Source organism: Nematostella vectensis, chromosome 3, assembly GCF_932526225.1.
Source record: "Nematostella vectensis chromosome 3, jaNemVect1.1, whole genome shotgun sequence".
Taxonomy (NCBI): domain Eukaryota; kingdom Metazoa; phylum Cnidaria; class Anthozoa; order Actiniaria; family Edwardsiidae; genus Nematostella; species Nematostella vectensis.
Genome location: NC_064036.1, coordinates 4,977,300 through 4,999,317, shown reverse-complemented (window position 1 = coordinate 4,999,317; position 22,018 = coordinate 4,977,300). Strand labels below are relative to the sequence as shown.

General features: G+C 40.3%; 2 protein-coding genes and 1 long non-coding RNA gene across 3 annotated transcripts; all 3 read right to left on the bottom strand.

Annotated features, from left to right (window-relative positions):
* Window positions 1-251: 251 nt before the first annotated feature.
* LOC116618426 lies at window positions 252-2,115 on the bottom strand. The gene is made up of 3 exons (XR_004296183.2): window positions 1,968-2,115; window positions 1,116-1,188; window positions 252-355 (listed from the first exon to the last, which is right to left on the bottom strand). It is a non-coding gene; the product is annotated as an uncharacterized LOC116618426 (long non-coding RNA).
* Window positions 2,116-7,285: 5,170 nt separating this feature from the next.
* LOC116618424 (cannabinoid receptor 1-like) lies at window positions 7,286-9,828 on the bottom strand. Its single transcript, XM_032382047.2, has one exon. The coding sequence runs from the start codon at window positions 9,137-9,139 to the stop codon at window positions 8,015-8,017; it is 1,125 nt and encodes a 374-aa protein (XP_032237938.2). The 5' UTR covers window positions 9,140-9,828; the 3' UTR covers window positions 7,286-8,014.
* A 2,672-nt stretch (window positions 9,829-12,500) lies between these two features.
* LOC5512606 (PC3-like endoprotease variant B) lies at window positions 12,501-21,437 on the bottom strand. The gene is made up of 3 exons (XM_001632877.3): window positions 20,207-21,437; window positions 16,568-16,807; window positions 12,501-14,884 (listed from the first exon to the last, which is right to left on the bottom strand). Exons 1-3 carry the CDS (start codon window positions 21,126-21,128, stop codon window positions 14,007-14,009), a joined length of 2,040 nt encoding a protein of 679 aa, XP_001632927.3. The 5' UTR covers window positions 21,129-21,437; the 3' UTR covers window positions 12,501-14,006.
* Between the last annotated feature and the right edge of the window lie 581 nt (window positions 21,438-22,018).

The following is a 22,018-nucleotide window of genomic DNA, read 5'->3' as shown; positions in this document are numbered from 1 at the left end:
TTAACATCTATCTTTATTTTTAATTTTGAGGAGAAAAGAGAAGAAAGTTAGAAAGAGTTATGAGGGGAAAGAAGCCTATAAACAGAAAGTTATTGTTCAAAAGTTACTGAAAATTGACCAAATTCCAAGAGAATTCAGACTCGGTTCGAGTTAATGGAGGGGAGTTCGTGTTAACCCGCGTTCTAGTTAGCCGGGTTCTGTTGTATATGTTTCGTTATTTATTTTATAGTCAAGGACATGCGAAAAGGAAATTATTTTACTGGTTTTATTCCAATAATTTATTTAGTGGATGACATGGTTTGTTGTGTTTGAAGAACATCAGCAACAACTGAAATACTGCATAGTTCCCATGCATCTGGAAAACAAGCAACAAAATGTTATCCGCACTTGCATTTACGCCTTTAGTCAAGAAAAACAGGCCCCATTGATCTTGTTCTCCTAAAGCTCATACGTAAAATGTGAAAGGTTGAATCCAGATTACTATTGTGTTAAATATTGCAATTTTTTAAAATAATTATTTAGTCAGTTTGCCGATGCACCATCCTAAACCATCGTTGGAATGACTTTTAGTCCAGGTCTGCTTTTTACCTCCACTCCTCGTCATATACGGCCGAGAAAAACAGCGAAATGGAATTTCAGAAAAAGTATTAACAAATTCGTTCCTTAACAGCCCTTGAGCGCAAGATGAATTTGGAACTTAGCCCATTAATAGCAGTACAGCTCGTCAATTAAACTGCAGAGGAATGACGGTACCGGAAAGTACCATAAAAGCGCATGATGAGTTGGAGGAAGTAGGGGGAGGACTTAAACTCCTGAGCCTGGTTCCTAGAAAGCAGCTTAACGCTAACCCAGGGATAAAAGCCCTTTTTATCCAATCAAAAGTCGAGATAGCCGTTTTTAGCCCTGGGTTAATGTTAACCTGCTTTCTAGGAACCAGTCCCTGCGCGCCAAATATCATGCCGGGAGATGATAGTGTTCATGCGCGTAAATTGCAGGAAATGGGTAGTTTAACAGATTTGTCCACCAAAACCGCCCTAAAATCCCTGATGAGAATTTGACTATTCATAATAATTAATAATCAAGTCTATTTGCAACTGTAACGGGAAGCTTCTCACCTGGGGTCCCAGCAACACCCTCCGCACTTTTCTGCCCTCACGAACCTCTCACTGCTATCACCTTCAGAACTCTCTATGAGAAATAACACGCCGCGGTTTCCCGCTACTATTATCTAATGTAAAAGAAGAAGTCCCTAGCCTATTTGGTTTAAAAATCGCGGAAAAATAATTAATAATCCAGAGGTAGATTGCCCATAAGTCCTTGTCGCTCATATCCCAGAACGTTATTTTTACCTGCTACAGAAGTTAGTGAGGATAACCGAGAGTTACTTCATTTTTCTTTTCAACAGACGCCAAGGCATTGGAGAATCCGGAAAAATTGCTTTTAAAAAGCTTTTTTGCTATTGACTATAAAGGAAATTGAATAAGCCTTGAATTCTTTTTTTTAGATATAAAGATTGTGAGGCTCCTATACTTTGGCTGAATCTTGTCTCAATCAAACCAATATTATTATCTGTCCAAAGAAAAAACTGTCTCAGAAATGGATTAAAAGTTTGTATGTATTTATCATTTTCATTATTTTGAATTTCAGGTTCATTATTTTGAATTCGTTATTTTGAATACCAGTCATTAATAAAAGCATGCAATATTTGCTTGAATGCAATTCGCTATAGCATAGATATCGAATATCGATATCAAAATAAAATAATAAGAAAGTAATAATTTCTGCATGAAGATTGAAAATTTTTTAAAATGATTCAAAGCATTCTTTGCATTTCTTTTTATCCTCGTTCATGAGAAAATATCGCGCGTCTTTCGCATGCTTGTGTGCTAGTCAATGTATATACGTTTTGAATTAGATTTTATGCGTCACAAAACGAGGTATTTTGAGTGGTTCTTGCTTCTACATACCTTGTGGCGCCCTGTTGATGTCCATTGGCTTTGCCAAACATATGGCAAAAAGGCACAGAAACACAATACCAAAAAGCTTAGTGTTCATGGTGTCAGCTGCGGGATGTTCTCTGAGTCAAAGACAAATACTTATCCCTTATATCCATCACTAGTTGTCAATCAAATACCAACCCGGATATAATGGGCTTAATTTAGATTGATTTCAGTTCTAGTAAGATTATTAGCAATTTGTTATCATAATATGGTACTTTATTTCCCTTAAATTACCGTAATTAATTTTAAGGTACGGCTAAACTAACGCTAGGCGTCAAGAGTCGCGTACAACAGCGGGTTTCATTTAGCTTAAGTTTTGTCTTTGCATGTTTGTAGTTCCGAGGCAATAATCCGATAAAACAATATTATAAACACGTTATTTACGTACCAAACTCATATCACTCTATTCATTTTTCGCCCATAAGCACATGCTTGTTTGTCCCCGGGCGCTTTTGAGCATGTATTAAATATGTGATCGGTATCATTTACGAATGAAGCAATCGCTTAACCGCGCTATGTAATCTGATATAGCGGTGACTGTTTCTCTTGTTTCTCTTCAAACGTCGAAGCCTTGTAAACAGGGGTCGAGCTCATTTTATGTTGTTGTGCCATTATGCAGCAACCTGACATCTCTAAGTAACTGCTTTTGAGGGGGCTTTGCAGGCTGATAAAACACTTAGGTGATGTGAGAACACTTTTGACTTTGCATCAGAATAAAATGGTCCATTCATAAGCTGACAATTACTGACTCCCATTAAAGCCAATTATATGTAGACCTTGTTGAGTGTACTCAAGAGATCAACAGTATTGGAAAAATACATAATCAAATTACTGGTAAAATAAATCATTTATAAAAATCAATATACCTGAAACACCCCGGGTAAGCTTTAGAAATGGTACACATAAGCGTCATATACTAAACGTCTCTCTGGAAACGGGAGTTTCTAATGTTTTCAATGGGCTAAGGGTTAAAGCTATCCCTTACAAAAATCTAACAAAGAAAAACTTTCAAATTTTTTAGTAGGTTTTCAGCAAAATTATAAATTCCAATCTGTTTTTATATTGTCCTTGGGAGGAAAAGGCACCAACAGATCGATGGGAATATTCGCTTAGGGTAGGTTTAATTTGCCAGGGAGATTTAGAGGTTTATAGATGCTACAAGAGAAGCAGCAAAAAGGTTAAGGGTAGAAATCCCCATCAGGGGTGTATAGAGGTCTGCAAAAACAGGGAATACCAAGAGCGAAACGCAATATTCCAATGGTTAGTTACTATACGGGAAATTGGAAAATTATGTCTTCCGGAGATTCTTTCCAAAAAAAAACAATACAAAAAGAATATGCAGAAACCGCTTAACTGTAAAAAGCTTTTATGACGAAAAGGTTTACCAGTGGAATATGTTTTATCTTGGCCTGAATGTATTAATAAATTTAGGGGCTTGCGTAGAAGGTCGCATTGGTTTGCCTGGACCAGGCGTATTATCTCGCAGAGCCGTATTAAATTCGACCGGCCGTATAAAAAGGTTTTAGACGCCGAAATAACGCGCATGATTAAATTGTACAAATTTAATACGGCTGAATTTAATGCGATGTTAATGCGGCCTTAAAACTAGGCCTAAGTAGCTCAAATTGCCGACAGCGATTTTATCAGCCATTTCATTCCACGTTTTTTTATTCACAAATCTAATTTTACTTTTTATGTGTGCCAATTATTTTACGAGTTCTAAAGGACGCCCTAGTCCTACGTCATTTCAGCGTGTAAAGGTGTTTCCGCCAGAGTTTCCTCATTTTCAAACCAGTCATTAAAGGAAGTTTTATGAGGTTTAATACAAGTGTTCTCCTTACAAAGAGAATCTCAAGAAACTACCTCAGAACACCATTCAAACACCCAGAAAGACAGATACAGTTGCCGCAAGGAATAAACTAGACCAAAAGATGCTTTCTCAATTAACCCGTGTCTTGTTTACGATAGAATCTCAGTGGGAGAAGGATACGCTGCTAATGCGTATCGTGGGAGGCAAATCTAATAACCGGCCGTACGAATTTAGAGTTTGTAAATATAAAATCATTCTCCGTGTCGGCCGCTGTTGAACCCAGCGTGAAAACACACGCAAGCGAGAGCGGTGTTTCGGCCAAAGCTGCCGTAAGGTAGAATAAGCAAAGCTATTTTGACATTTCGTGATTCCTTGTGAGGCGTTTATAAAAAAAGCACTCATACAATAAAATATTACAAGAAACTCGAGACCGTGATGATCTTATTAAGATTTTGGATTTATGGATCGCAACCAAGTTACTGTACTCTGTAAGACTTTGGAGATGAGAATATAGTTGATATTGTCGCTTGAATCGCTTTATGGGTTTACTTTCCATCCATCCCTCAATTAAAACGGCTCCTTTATATAGCTAAAACATAAAAAGAATACCTTTTTTTTTGTTTTATAATACCTTTTTTATACTAACATCCAGCCTGAGAATTCGCAAAATTCTAAGAACATTTGTAAGAATGTCGCTCATAGTAACAACCTTGAATATCATCGTTGTTGACCAATTGTGTAATTTGTTTTTAATACTTTATTGGGTATCATATTCTCATACACTGAAATTTAAGAACATCCTTAAAAACATTTTCAGCCCTAAAATGCTTCTAAGAAGCACCTAATGACACCTATCCAACACAGATAATATATGTGGCTCTCGGAAAATTATTAAATTATTACAAACATACATATTGATAATATAATGATAACAAATATACATAATGTTTTACAATAGTCTTAAACGAAGCAATTTTCGTAGGAACAGTATAAATATATATGTTTACCTATCAAGCCTTAAGTGCAGCACTAAAGGTAGTAAGGGATTCGTTTTCCCTAACATTCAATGGAAGAGCAGTCCATGCTTTGGCCCCATGGCCCCACCAAAGGCGAAAGTTGGTTGTCCGAGAGACAGATGGACACGAGCTACAATCAGACCTCCGCGTTTACTATTGACGTTTAGTATTGATGGTATGTTGAGAACAAAATTGTTTAAACCTATTACTTAAATATTCGGAGGTGCGCCCATTTAAAGTTTTAAACATAAGTTCACATTTCAGACGCCACACCCGCTTATTAAATGTCACTATTCCCAGAGTAGCAAAGTTTCGCTGATGGGTGGTCCCATTTTACATCCATTTTTATTCGGGCAGCTCGCTTCTGTAAAAGGTCATCATGTCGTCGGTGTGCTTTTTGAAACTCAGTCACCCCAATTACAGCCCCATAATTCATAATAGGCTGGATGAGAGCGTTATAGAACGATATTCTGGCACTTAAAGTTAAGAACTTTTTCGTTCGCTTCAGTAGTCCCAAACCTTTTCCTTATTTCCTTTAAAATGTATTCAACATGTAAATCCCAAGACAGAGTGCTGTCAAGTTGGAGGCCAAGAAGCTTGACTGATGGCACCGTCTCCAGACTTTTGTTGCCAATGGAGACATTTTAGAGTTTCACTTGAAGATGTTATCTCACGTAGCTAAGGATCACTACAAACAATCATTGACTGGGTCTTGTCACAATTAAGTGCCATTCTATTTTCTATAGCCCAGATATTAATAGAAGACAACTCAGCACACAGAGATGTTGCTACTTTTGTATATCTGCTTTACCGGATGCTAGATGTGTGGTGTCGCCAGCATAAATTTTGGTCATGGTGCACGAGTTGAAAAGGGGTAGATCATTCACGGATATAAAAAAAAAAGTAATGGACCCAGTATGGAGCCCGAGGTACACCTGGTAATACTTGAAGAGCATTGTAAAGTGGTCCACTGATAGACGATCTGTTGACGATCCATTAGGTAGGAGTTGAACCATGATATTGTTTACTCAGAGAGATTGTAAATAGCGAGTTTCTTTAACAGAATTTTGTGGTCCACAAGATCGTTTGCCTTTCGGTAGTCAATCAGTGTCAGCCCGTTGATCATCCCGTTGTCCATGTTGGTCAGAAGAACGTCCACTAAGTCAATCATAGCCATAGCCGTCTCACAGGAGTGTTGAGGTCTAAATCTTGACTGGTAAGGGCTTAGTAGATGATGGTCATTCAGGAAGTTGTTTAGTTTCAGGTGGACATGTCTCTCGAGGACCTTAGAGACAATGGGTAGAATGGTAATTGGTCTGTAGTTGTTCACGCTGAAATGGTCACCAGCTTTGAGCACAGGAGTAACTTTCGCCGGTTTCCATGTGGGGGAAGACTGATTTACAGATGCTGAGGTTGATGATTTTGGTCAGTGGCGCAGCGATGACAGGAGGTACGGAGCGTAGCGACTTAGCGCTGATCCCATCAAGCCGAGTAGCCTTGCAAACTTGAATGCCACATACTCAAACATGATGTTCGGAATAGAGAAGGTTGTAGGAGGAGATATGTTACCATTGACGAATGACCTCAAACGTTCAAAGCAGGTGTTTTCAGTTGAACCGGTTCTGTGTAGCATTAACGAAGAACTCATTGAATGCATTTGCCACTTCGAGGAGGTCTTTTGAGGTTCTCTCTCATATAGCTATATTTGACACTGAGGCAGGTTTTGTTGCTCTTTTTGAATGCTTCCAGAACTGTTTTTGGGGTCTTGCTATCATCCAAAGACTCTTTGTAGTATCCACTCTTAGCCCTTCGGATAAGCTGAAAAGAATAATTGCGCTGACGCTTGTAAATAGACCAGTCTTGAGGATCATCAGATCGTCGAGCTCTCCCCAGTAGCGAGTCACGGTGGTTGATGGCTAAATAGCCTGTGTCTGCCATCCAAGGAGTCTGGGTAGCTCTTTTCACTCGCTTCTGCACCAGCGGCGCGTGGGTGTCTGCGATGACAGTAAAAGTCTTTGTTGAAATCATCGACAACATAACCAGGATCATCAAACATATCGAGTACGTTCCAAGGAGCTTGGTCTCGGTGATCTAGGAAGGCCTGTACGTCGAAGTTCTTATATCTGCGATGTGTGATAGTCTCACGGATGCCGTGCTCATTGGTCTTACAATATCTTCTTATAAAAAAATAGCTAGAACACTTATTCTTAAAAAGACAAGATGTTTTAGTAATATTCTAAATGGATAACTCGAATAACAGGTCATACAACAGTGTCACGCAACTCACAGGCGCACCGCAAGTAATTTTCCAATTCTTACTAAGGCAAAAGCAAAAGACCGCAGCTTCTTGATTTTCTTAGCCTGAGTTTGTGTTTGGACGAACGACTTGTTTCTGTGCTTGCGCCAAGTGGGAGCTCACCGTCTTGCTAGAATAAGCGAGAAACCAATGCGACCTTCTACGCAAGCCTCTAAATTTATTAATACATTCAGGCCAAGATAAAACTTTTTCCATTGTTGTTTCTTTTTATGATGTATGTTTGGCAAGATTTATGAAATATATATTATTAATACGTTTGTACACATTTTTTAATAAGAATCATACCGAGGCTCAGATAAGGGCAAGAAATATTTTGCGTTCACAGACTATTTCAGACTGCAGTGTTACTGAAATTTAATAACTTTTTCAGCCTTCAAATTCCCCAAAATAAGAGCGGCTCAGCCTTTACTGAAAATTAGACGTTCTTATAAAAAAAGAGTAATTTGTAATGTCGGGTAACAGGTACTTGTGTAGAAAGCTCGTTATGCAGACACTTTCGTTTTTTTTTTTGTATCCAAGGAACATCACTTAGGCAATGTGTTTTACTATTGCGCGCTACTGAAGGCAAAAGCAACAACGAACAAAATGTATCGTTAATTATATTGGTGTCGTCTCTACAGATATAAGTACATCGCGCCCTACATAACAGCAAAATCGCGGCTTAAGAACCATGTGATTAAAAAAATCTAATCTACCACAAAATGCAATGCGGGCTTCTCCAAAGAGTAGGAGTCTTTAGAATACAAACCCAATAATAATTTCATGAAAGACAAATTATAATATATATTTATATAGATATGTATAATATTTCACTAGACTTGTGGAAGATGAATGTTCGTCCATGTTCTGTCACCCCTAATTCCCCGGACAATTACGTTGAAGTTGTCAATGTTAACGATTGGTTATAAGTCTGATTGCACGCGTCTTCAACTTGAATGACAGGACGTGTGTTGAGGATATCGTCTCTGGATTCGAAAGCAAGCGAGTCATCTGCGCTAACTAGCATAGCTTTGAATGATTTACGATAATGTTCCAAACGCCACGCGTAAATGATAGGGTTCACCGAGCTGTTGATGAAGAGGAAGGGGACACATAGTCTCCTACATGCGAAAAACCACTCTGTATCGATACAACTGGGGCATTCCATTTCCATATACACAAACACGAGATATGGAACCAGCGCTACCACCATGCACAAAACGATGATAAATGCGGTGCTTACAAGTTTTTGCTCAATTCTCATGTTTCGCGCCTCGCGGCGAGCATCAGAAGTTGATTGTATCGCCGACGCGCGCCTTAGATTCAACACCGCTGGCGCTGCGATCTGTAGAGCGGCCACTTTTCTCCGCTTCCGCAGATTAATGTAAATCACAGTATACATGATGGTAACAGTTGATAATGGGAATGTTATGTGGATGTTTAGGTCCATGTTGTGGTAAATTTCTTCAGGGATCCTCGCGAGTTGCAGCAAAGCAAACAGTAGTGAGAAGATATAGATCCCCGCGACCAACATCACAATGCGCTTGCTAGTGACTGATCGTCTGTAGAAATGTGGGAAAACGACCGCGATTAAACGTTCGATTGACAACGCGGCCACCAGTAGCAACGCACTGTTGACGGTAAAGAAATAGGAGATACCAGAGAAGTTCCCTATGGCGCCAGGGGGATTGCCAGCTCCCATGACGCACTCGAACTCATGAACAGCGAACGAGACATCGGAGATGAGCCCTGTGAGGAAATCCACGATCGCTAGCGAAGCGATGAACACGGTGACGGGTTTCCTGAGGCAGCGTAGAGGGTCCTTATACAGCATGTAAAGCAAACCGCCATTACAGATAACTGTTATGAATGATAGAAATAGTGATATAACTCCTGATGATATACAAGTGACCCGCTTAAAGCTTGAGCTAACCATAACGAATCGACTATTTTTTCTTCTTTTTTTTTTGGAATATGCTCGATTGCTGAGACTTGACTCTCGCAATGACTTGTGCATTCACCGTTGACTAATGTCAATCGCTTCTGTGACTGTGAGTGATTGGTACTCGCTCAGGATATGTTTTTTCCTCAGGTATTTGATGCTGAAGTGACAGGCGGAACTTATTCTCTTAACAAAAAGGCTTTTCTTTTTTCGAGATTGTTCTCATATCAATCGGCCCAGCACTTCAAGTTTCCAGTATGTACATATATAATGTGATAAAAAAGAGTAACACTTGCCATGTAAACTGTGTATTTGAGTTTCTCGGCGGCTATTAATATAAACAATTCACAACCAATACATTGTCCATCAAATGTAAAATGTTTTATACGGAATTTGCTTCTCACTATTCTCCTCCACTTTTTGTCCTTTTTTGGCTTTGACGCGTGTGATTTTCTGATGCTTTTAATCTTCAGTTCTCTAATTAGAACGTTTTTCTCTATTTGTTGTTTGCTTAGAAACAAAGTCTTCTTACCCTTGACACGCAGGATCTGCTCAATGAGGAGTTGTTCACAAAGGACTCACGAAAGAGAAGCTTCACTCATCTAGGGGGTATTTAGTTGCGTTTGGTTAAACATAAAGGAAAGCTCCACTCATCTGGCTTTATTTAGTTGCGCTTGCTTAAATATAATAAAATTCTTAAAGCAGCTGCTACGAATCGTTTCTTTGCTTTAGTACTGATTGATATTACTTGGCAACAAACGATCATGAACGGGTTACAGCAATTAAGTAAACACACAGTATGCAAATAAAGAGATTTTTGTTGGTGTTTTAAGTATTGGGAAATGTCCTGTAGATTCGGCAAGTTCTCAGCTCCTTTGTAAGATTTCATCAAGAAAGAGAAGCTTTAAACAAAAGATTAGTTTATTTATTTTCTTTTTTGTATAAGCAATAATGCTTATAAAAGGTGTAGAATCGCTACGAGCCCTATATAGCCGCCGTTTCAATTGAAACTTAAGTAGCAATGAATAATAAATAACGTTATCATAGCTTAATGCAGCGAATTGAAAAAAAACCTGCTCGGTTTGAACACACTGGCAAGGTTTCAGGGTCTCGAACTCTGTGATTCTTGCAATCAAAGAGAAAAAAAAATGAAATTCTGGAAAAGTACAGATATTTCCAGAACCGCACATCCATTGATCATTTTTTGAAATCTATAAATCTTTAAGCTGTGAAAAACGAGATGACAAGAAAAATTGGAAACTTATTGTTCGTACAGTAGTGTAAAGTAGTGTAAAAAGAAAGCACTTGACTTCGCGTTGGGGAATTACAGCTTATAATAGAGTGAATCCAAGGTCTAATAATTCTTATTCAAAGTACCTACTTACTAGACCCACCTTAGCTGTGAGTGATACTCAGCAGAAAATAAAATTTCTATATCGGATTGTTTTAAAATTACAAGTGCATCCACGTTTTTCTTAATTGATGTTATTCCGAATGGTGCTAGCGAGCAACGCGAGTATGAAATTATCTTGATTTTGTGTAAATGTAATAGCAGGCTTTTGAGGAATTACACATTCGACTAAAAATATTTTTTCTTTTTTTTCAGTACCCTCTTATTTCTGTGCCAAATGGCGCTATTCTCTTCCCCCCCCCCCCCCCCCCCCCTTCTCTTAAGACCATTGTATTGGGGACGCAATAGACCCTCTGGCATTGACCACCACCCCCAGTGACAGTGCTTACAAAGCTTACAAGGGCCATATCTTAGAAAACTTTAACTGTTTTGACCGAATTAAAATTCGGTTAATATGCTACCTTCGTTAAACAAGGATTATTGTATTGCAGTGCATTGTATTGTATACTCGCCCTCCACCCAGCAAGGAAAGGCCCTGAAACACCCATGCCCCACCACATTTGCCACACCCTTGCCCTACAACATCATCATTAACACCATTACCCTACAATGACTCCACCCCTTTCATGCCATCATTCTACGATACCATCACCCTACAATAATTCCATCCCATCCCACCACGCCATCACCCTACCACACCATCTATAGAGCCCACAAATGACCCTGAAACCTAATTCGTAATAGTCACTGGTCATGAAGTCATGGGCGACGTGTATTCGTGCTTTGCTTATAGGCAGTGCCTACATTTTTGACATATGTATAAATGTTATTACATTTGTGGGCAACTTCTTAATGCAATTGTGGGTTTATAACATTTGTGGGTAACTTCTTATTACAATTGTGGGTTTATTTCATTTGTGGGTAACTTCTTATTATAATTGTGGGTTTATTTCATTTGTGGGTAACGCCTTATTCTAATTGTGGGTTTAGTCAGTGCCGTTGCTGGCCTGGAAATATTGGAGGGGCACTATACAAAAACATTAAGAAGAAAATATTGGTGGGGGGACACAGCCACGCCCTTATTTCCTTATTATTTTTCATATAATTTTAAATATTAGTGGGAGGGGGGGGGGAACGTGCACCCAGTGCCCAACCCCCTGCTACGTCCCTACAAAACTATCACCCTACAACACCATCACATTACACACCATCATTCTACAATACCATAACCCTACCACACCATCACCCTAACACACCGTCATCTTATTACACCATCACCCTAACACACCATCATCTTACCATACCACCATCCTACCGCACCGTCATCTTACTACACTATCACACTGCCATCCTACCACACCATCACCCTACCACACCATCACCCTTCCACACCATCACCCTTCCACACCATCACCCTTCCACACACTTACCCTACCACACCATCACCCTACCACACCATCACCCTACCACACCATCACCCTACCACACCATCACCCTACCACACCATCACCCTACCACACCATCACCCTTCCACACCATCACCCTTCCACACCATCACCCTTCCACACACTCACCCTACCACACCATCACCCTACCACACCATCACCCTACCACACCATCACCCTACCACATCATCACCCTTCCACACCATCACCCTACCACACCATCACCCTACCACACCATCACCCTACCACACCATCACCCTTCAAACCATCAACCCAATACGCCACAACACTACAATCAACCTACCAAAGCATCAACATCTGCGTCAACAACAATCGTAGTACCCTACACCACCACCAAAAGACGCCATCAGCTTTTATCACACCATTACCAGTTCATTGCCCAACATCATTACCTAATCGCACCACCACGCTACATAAAAAAACGTCACAAAGTAAAAACGAACACTCTTAATATTGCGCCTGAATAGAAGGGAAATGGAGGTCTTGGAAATGGAGATACAACATATCATTTACACCATCCCAGTGCTCTGATTGGCTAAAGGTTTTCAACTGATAGTTTCACTGCGTGCTATCACTTTTCGAATGAAATCAGTGATAAGCTTTTGAACAGTGTAACTTATTTAGAAGAAAAGTAATTCCATTTTATTGAGACATAAATAGTGCAATGCACACTACCGTGACTACATGACAAGTTTTAAGAATGTTGGTCAGCATGTGAGATTTACTGTTTTGATTGACATGCAGATTCTATCGTGTTCTGGTGTGTAATTTTCCCCACGCTGGTTATTTCATGTTAGGTAGCACGTTTCTCCCATCCTCATTGGTTTACTTTACAAACTGTCAAGTTGGCCACGTCAGCGCACGTTGCTATTTAAAATACAATATTCGAATTACCTTTTATTAACCTGCACCGCCCTAAACAGTATGTCTATCTTAAATGTTATGCCCCCATTATGTGAAATAACATAGATTTTTATCTAAAACAATTTAACCAAATAAAATAACTCGTTGAAAAAGAGTGGTTTTCAAAAACCCGTGAAATACTATTTAGTTTATTTAGTACTAATACACTGTAATCTCTTTGTTCTTTTTTGTTCTGGCTTGACTATTACACTTTAACAACTACATTTTGTTGCACGGGATTTTGAAAAACCACTCTAATACAAAATAATTCTAAAATTTCGTCCCCTGGGAATTCATTCTCTCGGGTATAACCATTAACTTACCCTCCCTTTCACAGAATGTCATCAGTGTAAAAATATATTGGTAGTAATTAATATCTGATACTTTTCATTTCATTACTTCGTGTCTTTGCCAAGCCACTCGAATTTTTCAGCGAGTGCGTGACAAAGACACGTCGTCGTTAAGCTTATTGTATAAAAAGCACCTATTTCCAGAACAATATGAGGACTAAGGAAGGTCGTACTGTACACAAATCTAAGGCTCTTCCTGTCTATAACCTTTTCCGGGGAGTCCTTAATTGTTTGACCTCTGTGAAGATGTTCGGGTATACTGTATATTAGCAGAGAAAAAAAAGTGAAATCTAGAGGTACGTTATTTTGCCTTAGGTCTAACTTTTATTGAATACTAGCACGTGAAATGAAATGTGAACAAGAACCGCTGGAAAAGGTTGATGATGTTATCACTAGAAAAAGGAATTTTTCATACCATAAGCGCATTCATTATATTCGTTCTCGTCTAAGAAAACAGACCCAAGGACGAAAAGATCGAGCGCGTAAAAATCGCCCAGTATTGCTGGCATGTCCTTGCTAGTTCGATCGGAAGGCCAAGGGAATTATTATATTTCGCACCACCTCACAACATGGCAAACAAACAGCGCCGTATTGCTTTGCACAATGATGCAGTTTAATTTTCTCAGCAATGCTGACGCTGTTTGCACTGGGCTCTAGATGCAGACAAACTCTTCCTCACCCCAATACTGTGTGTGTTTTCATAGCAAAGTTGGACAATACATGTGCTAGTCTTGGTTCAAGTGACGACACAAGTCTAGATCAGTGTTTCGAAGGATAGTGGTGCAAGAAAAAGTAGTTCTTTGAAGTACTATACAAGAGATAATACGTTAGTGGGCCAGTTAATACTTAGACGAGAACGACCTCCAAACCATTTACTCTGACGTGCCGTACAGCACAAGAGACCATTTTTGAAGCCTGCTCATTCTCTCATCCTCATCACTTTCGTCTTCCTCGCCGCGTGGATAGTCCGTCTGATCATCGTCGTTCTCGTCTTCAAGAGTGACTTCATGTCTGAATGGGACATCGTATATGAAAGCCTCGTCTTCTATATCCTTGGCTTCATCACTCACCGTCAACTCTTTTTCCTCCTCGTCCAGTGACCTTCGGAATCGTCGTCGCGTGCTCCTTTTTTTCTTGACCAGTTCGCTGTTATCGCGGATGACCACTTCCCACTCTCCCTTTGGGTCCTCGCCCCACATTTGAACGGTCATGAAGGGCCAGTTTTTGATCCCAGAAGCAGACTCATCAAGAGGTCTTGTCGACAGCAGCCTACTCGCGGTCTTACGAGGCGATCGTATATCGATACTCAAGACGCCGCGCTTTCGGTGAGCCAGTGTGATGATCGCCTGTACATGCTCTAGTCTCTTGATGGCGTTCTCGGACCCCTCGCACCCATTCGTCCTCACTCTCAACACGACCTCTTTATTTCTTTTTATTAAAGGCACTGGAGGAATCGGCCCTTCAATTTCGCACCTTTTTTGATCAGGGACGCGCTTCCATTTCAATGCATTTGTTGTTAGCTTGTGGGCATTGAGGAGACCAAATCCAAACTTGTTGCTGACCAAAAAACCCGCTGCGTTGCGTTTCCATGAAGGGTCGTCCTTTTGAAGTTGGTCGGTGCTTCGTGTGATTAAATGCTGCATGTCTCGCCAAGTCAACTCAGGGTTTGCCTGGAGAGTCAAGGCAACGACTCCGGCGGCAAGAGGAGCAGCTGCTGACGTCCCACCAAAATGTTCCACGCACGAGTTATCTGCAATACAAATAGGAATCGGTTAAGCCTTTCATGGTAACAGGACAAGAAACATAAAGCCCACTAAAAATTGACATCATTTTTATTACCAGACGGGATTGTTTGTCCAATATAATAACAGGTAGAATGTACAGTAAAAATAATTAAAGTATACGACATGCCAAATACATAAAAATGCACACAGAAATATTAGGGAACGTCACCAAGTTGCTATCTATTATTGGAATAGAAGTGGTCCCAAGTCTATAAACGTTTGACGTCTTTGTCTATAACGACTGCTGGCTACAGCTAGGCGGTAATCCCCACCATCATCATCACCATCATCATCACCATCATCACCATCAACACCTATCACACAATCCCCCTTTATTTACAAACATATCTTTTTGCCTCCAAACCCATCCAACCTGTGTCATACGTAAATGCGCAACCCGTCAGCCCCGTTCAGCCCACTAATGTACAGCACAGGCATTCTCTTATTTGTTTCTATTGTCATTCTTAACCACCACTATTTGCCTCCCCAGCACCAATGAATTCCTCCTTTCAACTTGTGTCAAGTGTACTCCGCCAACCCATTCGCCACACCCATTTTCTAAGACGCCGCCCTGTCGATTTGCTTCCCATCCCAGTGCTGTAGCAGGCCTCGTACTAATGGGGGTGTGGTGGGGAATACAGAAACAGCCACGCCCCTACTGGTCATTTCCTTATATATTTTTTTTTAATATTCGGGGGGGGGGGGGGGGGCACGTGTCCCAGTGCCCCACCTCCTGCTACGGCCCTGCATCCCGGGTCTCTCTGATTCTTTATCATGTTCCCTGCTAGCAGAGGCCTCTATTTCTCTGTATTTTGCTGTGGGCGTGCGTTCGCGAGAACAAGAGACCTCTGCCATGGGTCGAAACTTTGTTTAATCAAAACGCCGTTCACGATCGTGGACGGGGAGATCCAGAGTGCATGCTCCGTTCATTGTTTACTGGTCACTATTTGAGCCCACAATGACTAGCGCATGCGTGAATCGTATATCCGCTGCGGGATAATAAGCCCGCATCCGAAACGCCGTCCTACGTAGAAATATCACGCGACGAATTATATAAGAAGCCACTTAATGCCTTATCTTCAGTCAGAATTTTCTCTCTTTTGACTACCTAGTCAATCCCCCGTTTACAGCTTTTACATATTCTTCTGGAATTAGCTGATCTAAGTTTACCAAACAGTTTGATAACATTTTCTTCGAGTCCAACTGTACGATTTTTACATTGAAGAAACTCGCCTGCCCAGATGTCTTGAAATTTATCCCACAAACAAGACAAAACTCGTCTTTGCTGCGTTTGTTGTTCACTCTTTTAAGTGATGTTTTAGGTGATTGAAATTGAACATTTGTTTTCTTTTTTCGAAGAGGAGAACTAACCGGAGTTTGATTCATAATTTGCGACAAAACCAATGCAAAGCATATTGACAGCTTTCGCGCGATAGTGCGGGATTTGGCACGTCATGCGGTCGCTTAGAAACGCTCACGAATGCGCAACGAAAACAGTTTCGACCCATGACAGAGGTCTCCTTTCCTCGCAAGCACCAGCCCAGCGAAATACAGAGGAAATAGGCCTCTACTAGCAGGGAATATCGTATGTGATGTGCACACCGCAATTCCGTCACACATTCTTAAACGCACCGCACCCATTCACTTACGCGGTCCTGTCGTGACCAGTTTGTGGTTTCCTCCGAGTTTTGTCCTACTCAGGTCGCTGTCTCCACTGTAGACCACAGCCAAAGTGGAGGGGCACTTTTCGTCGTAGAAGGTGGAGCCTCCTGCGGCACTGACGGAGCCGACGGCGATTGTGTAGATACTGGAAGTGTACCCGTCGCAATTGCAGTCGTCTGAGGACGCGCCGCCATTTCCGCTTGCCCACACATACAACGAACCTTTCCCTGGGTAAAAAAGAATAATGAAACGTCAGTGAAACACTAGGATCTCTAAAAAATAGCGAGAAAATTAGCCTCGATAAAAGTACTCTATACAGCTATATACACATCGGAACCAGTCGAACCGAATACGGAACGGCTATTCCATGCTGATTTAGTACTGAAGAAGTCTTCAGAAATTTGGCAGAGTCGACTACCAGTTTTTGGTGAACCAAGGTAGCCGAGCTGCATGGCTAATAGATTGCGCTAGCGTTTTGACTAATGCCAATGCATGTATAGCTAGTTTGGAATTTCAAAAAACGAATATTTTATTTCTTAAATGAAAAATCAGTGATATTTATTTCTTAAATGAAAAATCAGTGATATTTATTTCTTAAATGAAAAATCAGTGATATTTATTTCTTAAATAAAAAATCAGTGATACGGCAAAGACAGCATTATTTATGCTCTATCTCTTTCGATAGCAAGTAGCCTTATGAGGTACAGAAGCAGCGCCGTTTTCTCAATTTTACCTTTCACGGTGCTATTTCGAGGCCGACGCAAATTATTAAAGCAAATGCGCCAAGAAGATTTCTCGATTTCTTTGGGATTCTTCTCAAAAATACACAATATCTTATTGGTCTTAGAAAACGTCGCTGAATCATAATGCTTTAAAAAAACCCATTAATGCTACCACTTTGAGACATACGTCAAAGAGCAGTTTCGAAATTAGAGACATATGTTCATGTGAAACACCCTCGGGGATGCGAGTTTCTTTCTCGCGCCGCGCTCCCTGTGTGACGAACTCCGCGACGCCCTGGGTCCCCGAGGATGCATGTAAAATTACCCACACAAAATGAGGGCTCTCGACTATGGCTGAAGAGTGAAATTCTGGCTGGTAACGGACATGACGTGGGATCAGGTTAGACACCCCAAGCGAAATTCAACGAAGTGCCCCCTTTTTCTACTTAAAAACGCCCCATAGCCTCTTCAACACGGAAAATAGGCATCATTGTCCTAACAAGACACCACACGAGGAAATGAGAATGTGGGGGCGGCATTATTTGAAGATAGCAAAATGAACTAGGCACGAAAAGCCATACATTAGCATAACCATGATCTTATAGTAGGATCTTGTAATATTGTTATTTGGAATTAGAAATTTGAAAACGCAATGCCATTAGACGTTTAATCTATTAATGACGCCTTTAAAGCCTTGACAATATATTTTCCTAAAAGAACTCTACTGTTCCACCTTATTCGTTATCGCCGATTCTCGCACAATACGAAATTAACTATATTGTTAATTTTTGATAACATATCCATAAGATAAAACTCTAGAGACTTTAATATGTACTGTCTTTGCAAACGCTTTAACCATTAACAATGAATATGCAGTCAAAGCGAGAAACAGCTCGGGAAATAAGAGACCTCGTTAGCACACGTCGCGTGGCGAAATGGTCTAGTCGGCGACAATATAAAAACAGGATTTATCTCGACCAATGTCGTAAGCTGTTTCCTTAAAAGAATAGCCTACATAGAGGCAATTAGTAAATAAGCATTTTAACCTTTAATCCCAGGAAACCTCGACTGCGATCGATATTTCGATTGAAAAAACACGGATTTTACGAGAGAAAAGCATGGATTTTGTAGATAAGACAAAAAAAAGATGCTAAAAATCAACGTCAAGTCGAGAAAGGATCCAGCATGTGTTTAAGCGATATTTTATCAAAATAATCCTGTGGTTTCCAGTAAATAACATTTTTTCCCTAGCTATATTTAAATAGCTTATCAGGATAGAAAGAAAAACAAGAAATGAAATAGAAGGAAAATACAAGAAAGATGGTTGAAAGCAAGGAAAAGCCACAGATGAAAAAAGAAAAAAAAACGGTTTTCATACATAAGAAATACAAGAAAATATGAATTAAATCTTAATGCTTGCAAAGATAATTCATGCAGTCTCTCTTTTTTGCAGTAAAGCGCTCTTACAGTAAGATAATCTAAGCGGTACGAATTCTTTAGCCAATAACCGGCCTGTACGCCTGCCCTGAAGATCGTCAAAGAGTGTACAATTTCAAATCTAGTTGAAAAAGGAAAATCTTCATTGTTTACACACGACTACTAGCACCACTGCCTGTTTACATTCGATGTACAATTGACGTCAATAAAACGCACCAAGACAGTTGAAATTAGATTGAATCGGCCTAATAAAGAAAAAAAAAATCTATTTTTTTTTCTCATTTAGGTCTTTATCCAAAGGCCCCGGCGCCTTTAATATGAGGAAACGTTGCGGTAGAACGCGGGCAATATTTGTAACAAACGAAAAATTATTCCCCTTGATTACCATCTGAAGATCATTTTAACCCTGATCGCCATGGCAGAATCTTTATTACGGCCATTTATTTATCTTATAACAAAGCTCTCAAACGACGGAAAACATCGAACAAAGGTCTAAATGCCGAAATGGAGGAGATAATGACAATCTAGCAAAGAACAACTTCCTACGCAAGTGATCTAACCAAACCAATCTAATCGAGTCTCAGAGCTTGCAAAAATACATGTTTGCAGTTCTAAAGTGCACAAAAACTCCGCCACAAACAAACTTTAGTAATTGTTGACTTTCTGTCGATTGGCTGGGATAAAGTTGTTAAAAACGCAGCATAAAAAAGGGATGATAAAAAAGAAAAAAGGCCCTCTTCGCAAATCCAATATTTGCGCAAGCTCTTTGCGTTTTCGATGCAATCTGCTTAAGATCTTTCGAGGTGGACAGAACAGGTGGTATCTAGTAGGGTCTTTCACACGACTCCCGTTTCAAGTTGTTATGGTGGTCGCATGGTATTGTTTATCATTAAAACAACCCCTTAAATGGTTCGAGATTACCCTTAACGTAAAAAGAAAAATTTTAAATCCAGAATAAAACAAAAACATTTAAAACGGGAAAAAATATCGCCCGACTGATAAACACTAGTGACAATTAGAGTTAATTACATGCAGAACGAAATAGAATACCCAGCATATTGAGTTAAAGGCTGTAGGGAGCTGCTATTATCATACCGAGTCCAGTAAAGTTGATGAGGCGATTATTTTTCGAGTTTAGCGCCGGGGGTACCAGAGGCATAAGAACCTATGATTTATACTAATCTAGAAAAATAACTTCGCATAAGGCCATGAAAAAAATAGGGGGTAAAGCCTTATTTTGCTGCAGTTAGTTATTAATTACTGCTTATTGGTGTGCTCGACAGGGCATTGGGACTTGTTTGGAAGGCGCAAATTGTTATGACAGAAGGCTGTTACAATTAATCATCAATACAGCTGAGAATCTAAGAATCTATGACCTTGTGATGTGTCGAGTAAATAACTAAAACTTCACTGTACCACGGCGTATACACTGTACCCAAATACCATTTAATCATATATTGCACTCACCGTTTCTTCCCCGTTTGACTCCGTGTTCTAAAGCTTTGCGGCCGAGACTTGAAGGACCTGCCAGGGTTTTACCATTATCCTTAGGGCCCCAGGAGGCGCTGTAGATGTCCACATATTGAGGATTATGTGAAAATGCATGCCCTTCGGTCATACCCGTTACTTTTCCATCCAGCATTCGAATTGCTCCCAGGTTCACGTCAGGTGCTACACCAACTCCACAAAACCCATTATTAGACTTAGCTCCTATCTCCCCTGCGCACTTGGTTCCGTGGTACTGATCGGGTTCGTCTCTAGGTATAGGATCCTTCCCGGTGGTATCGCCATTGGTTGCGCCGTTCAAGTTTAAACTTGCTTTCGGGTCATAATGTTTTAGGTCATCATTTGTGTGATCCAAGCCATCATCCATAACTGTAACAACAATGCCTTTCCCAGTATAACCATCTGCCCAAGCGTCCATAACTTTCATGTCATTATTCATAGGTACCCCGTTTCGACCAAAACTCTTTAGGTACCACTGGTCTTGTAGCATAGGGTCATTATAGAAGTTCGGCACGACGCGTTTGACGCTCAGGCTTCTCTTGTGGAGGGAGAGCGTACGCTGCTGCTCATGCCATTTCACGTTCTGATGCTCTTTCAGCTCAGGGTAGACTATTCCTCCTCGTTTGGAGTCTTCTCCATCGTGCTCGTCTCGATATAGATGGAAATGGCCTGGCAGCCCGCCGATCTTACCAGCGTACTTAAACCCATGCTTCCTCGCTACTTCTTTAGCAAGCTCTTCGTCATCCGAGTCTAATTCAACGGCCCATGAATTCGTAAACTCGCTATCGTCATCATTATACTCATCGTTTAAAAATTCTTCATCTAACTGCAGACTTAAACCAACAAACACCAAAACAAAAATAAAAATAGCTATTATTTTCATGGTGATAAACTCGCAAGTTGATTGTCTTGTATTGCGAGTTCTCACCGTCTTCCCTCTGCGGAAATAGAGCGTGAGAGACGCAGGCAGAGGGCTTTCTCAAGTTGTCACAAATGAGTCTTCGTAGAGTGCACGGAATTTGTTCACGCTGGAGTGAATTTAGACTCAATTTGCATGTTGATGTGTTGATCATGCAAGGCTAGCACCGACTTCCATCTCGACCAATCTGAGCGACTGATTATTTCACGGGACCGCAGACTTCACAGCCGAAATCCACAATTAGGCGGGGCTACAGTGATTGACAACAAGGACTGATGCTGTGTGGGAGAAAAGGCACGTTATAGGCGTAGGAGGATAGGGGGTTTGAATGGCACAAAGTATTATACTCAAAAGCACCAATGAGGACGATAATCAGGAAAGCTTTCCTCGTAATGAGCGCCGAATAAAAGCTATAGAATTTCCATTGTGTTTTCTCTCGAGATAAACCAAATAATATAGAAAATTATCGGTTGAAAATAAAAACAATTTAACTTCAGGTTTCCAATATTTCCTGCATCCAATATAATTAATCGTAGGCATTTTTTCCTGCAATTTTAAAGCTGATATTCAACTTTAATAATGTTTTGACGTTTTTGGTATCATTTTTTATGTGAAATGATATATCATGTTTTAAGATTTCACTTGGCAATGCGAAGTAGTTTTTTCTTAAATATTTTGGTATTTTGTAAGCCTCTTTTTTCCGAAATCAAGACGGACAATTTCAGAATTTGAATGCAATATCAGCTTGCACCGCAAAAACCACAAGAAACATAGTTGCTAAAAAGATAGCGTTTCTTAGAAACGTGAATTTATAGCTAAAGAGAATGGCCAATTTTAAACACTTTTAAACACGT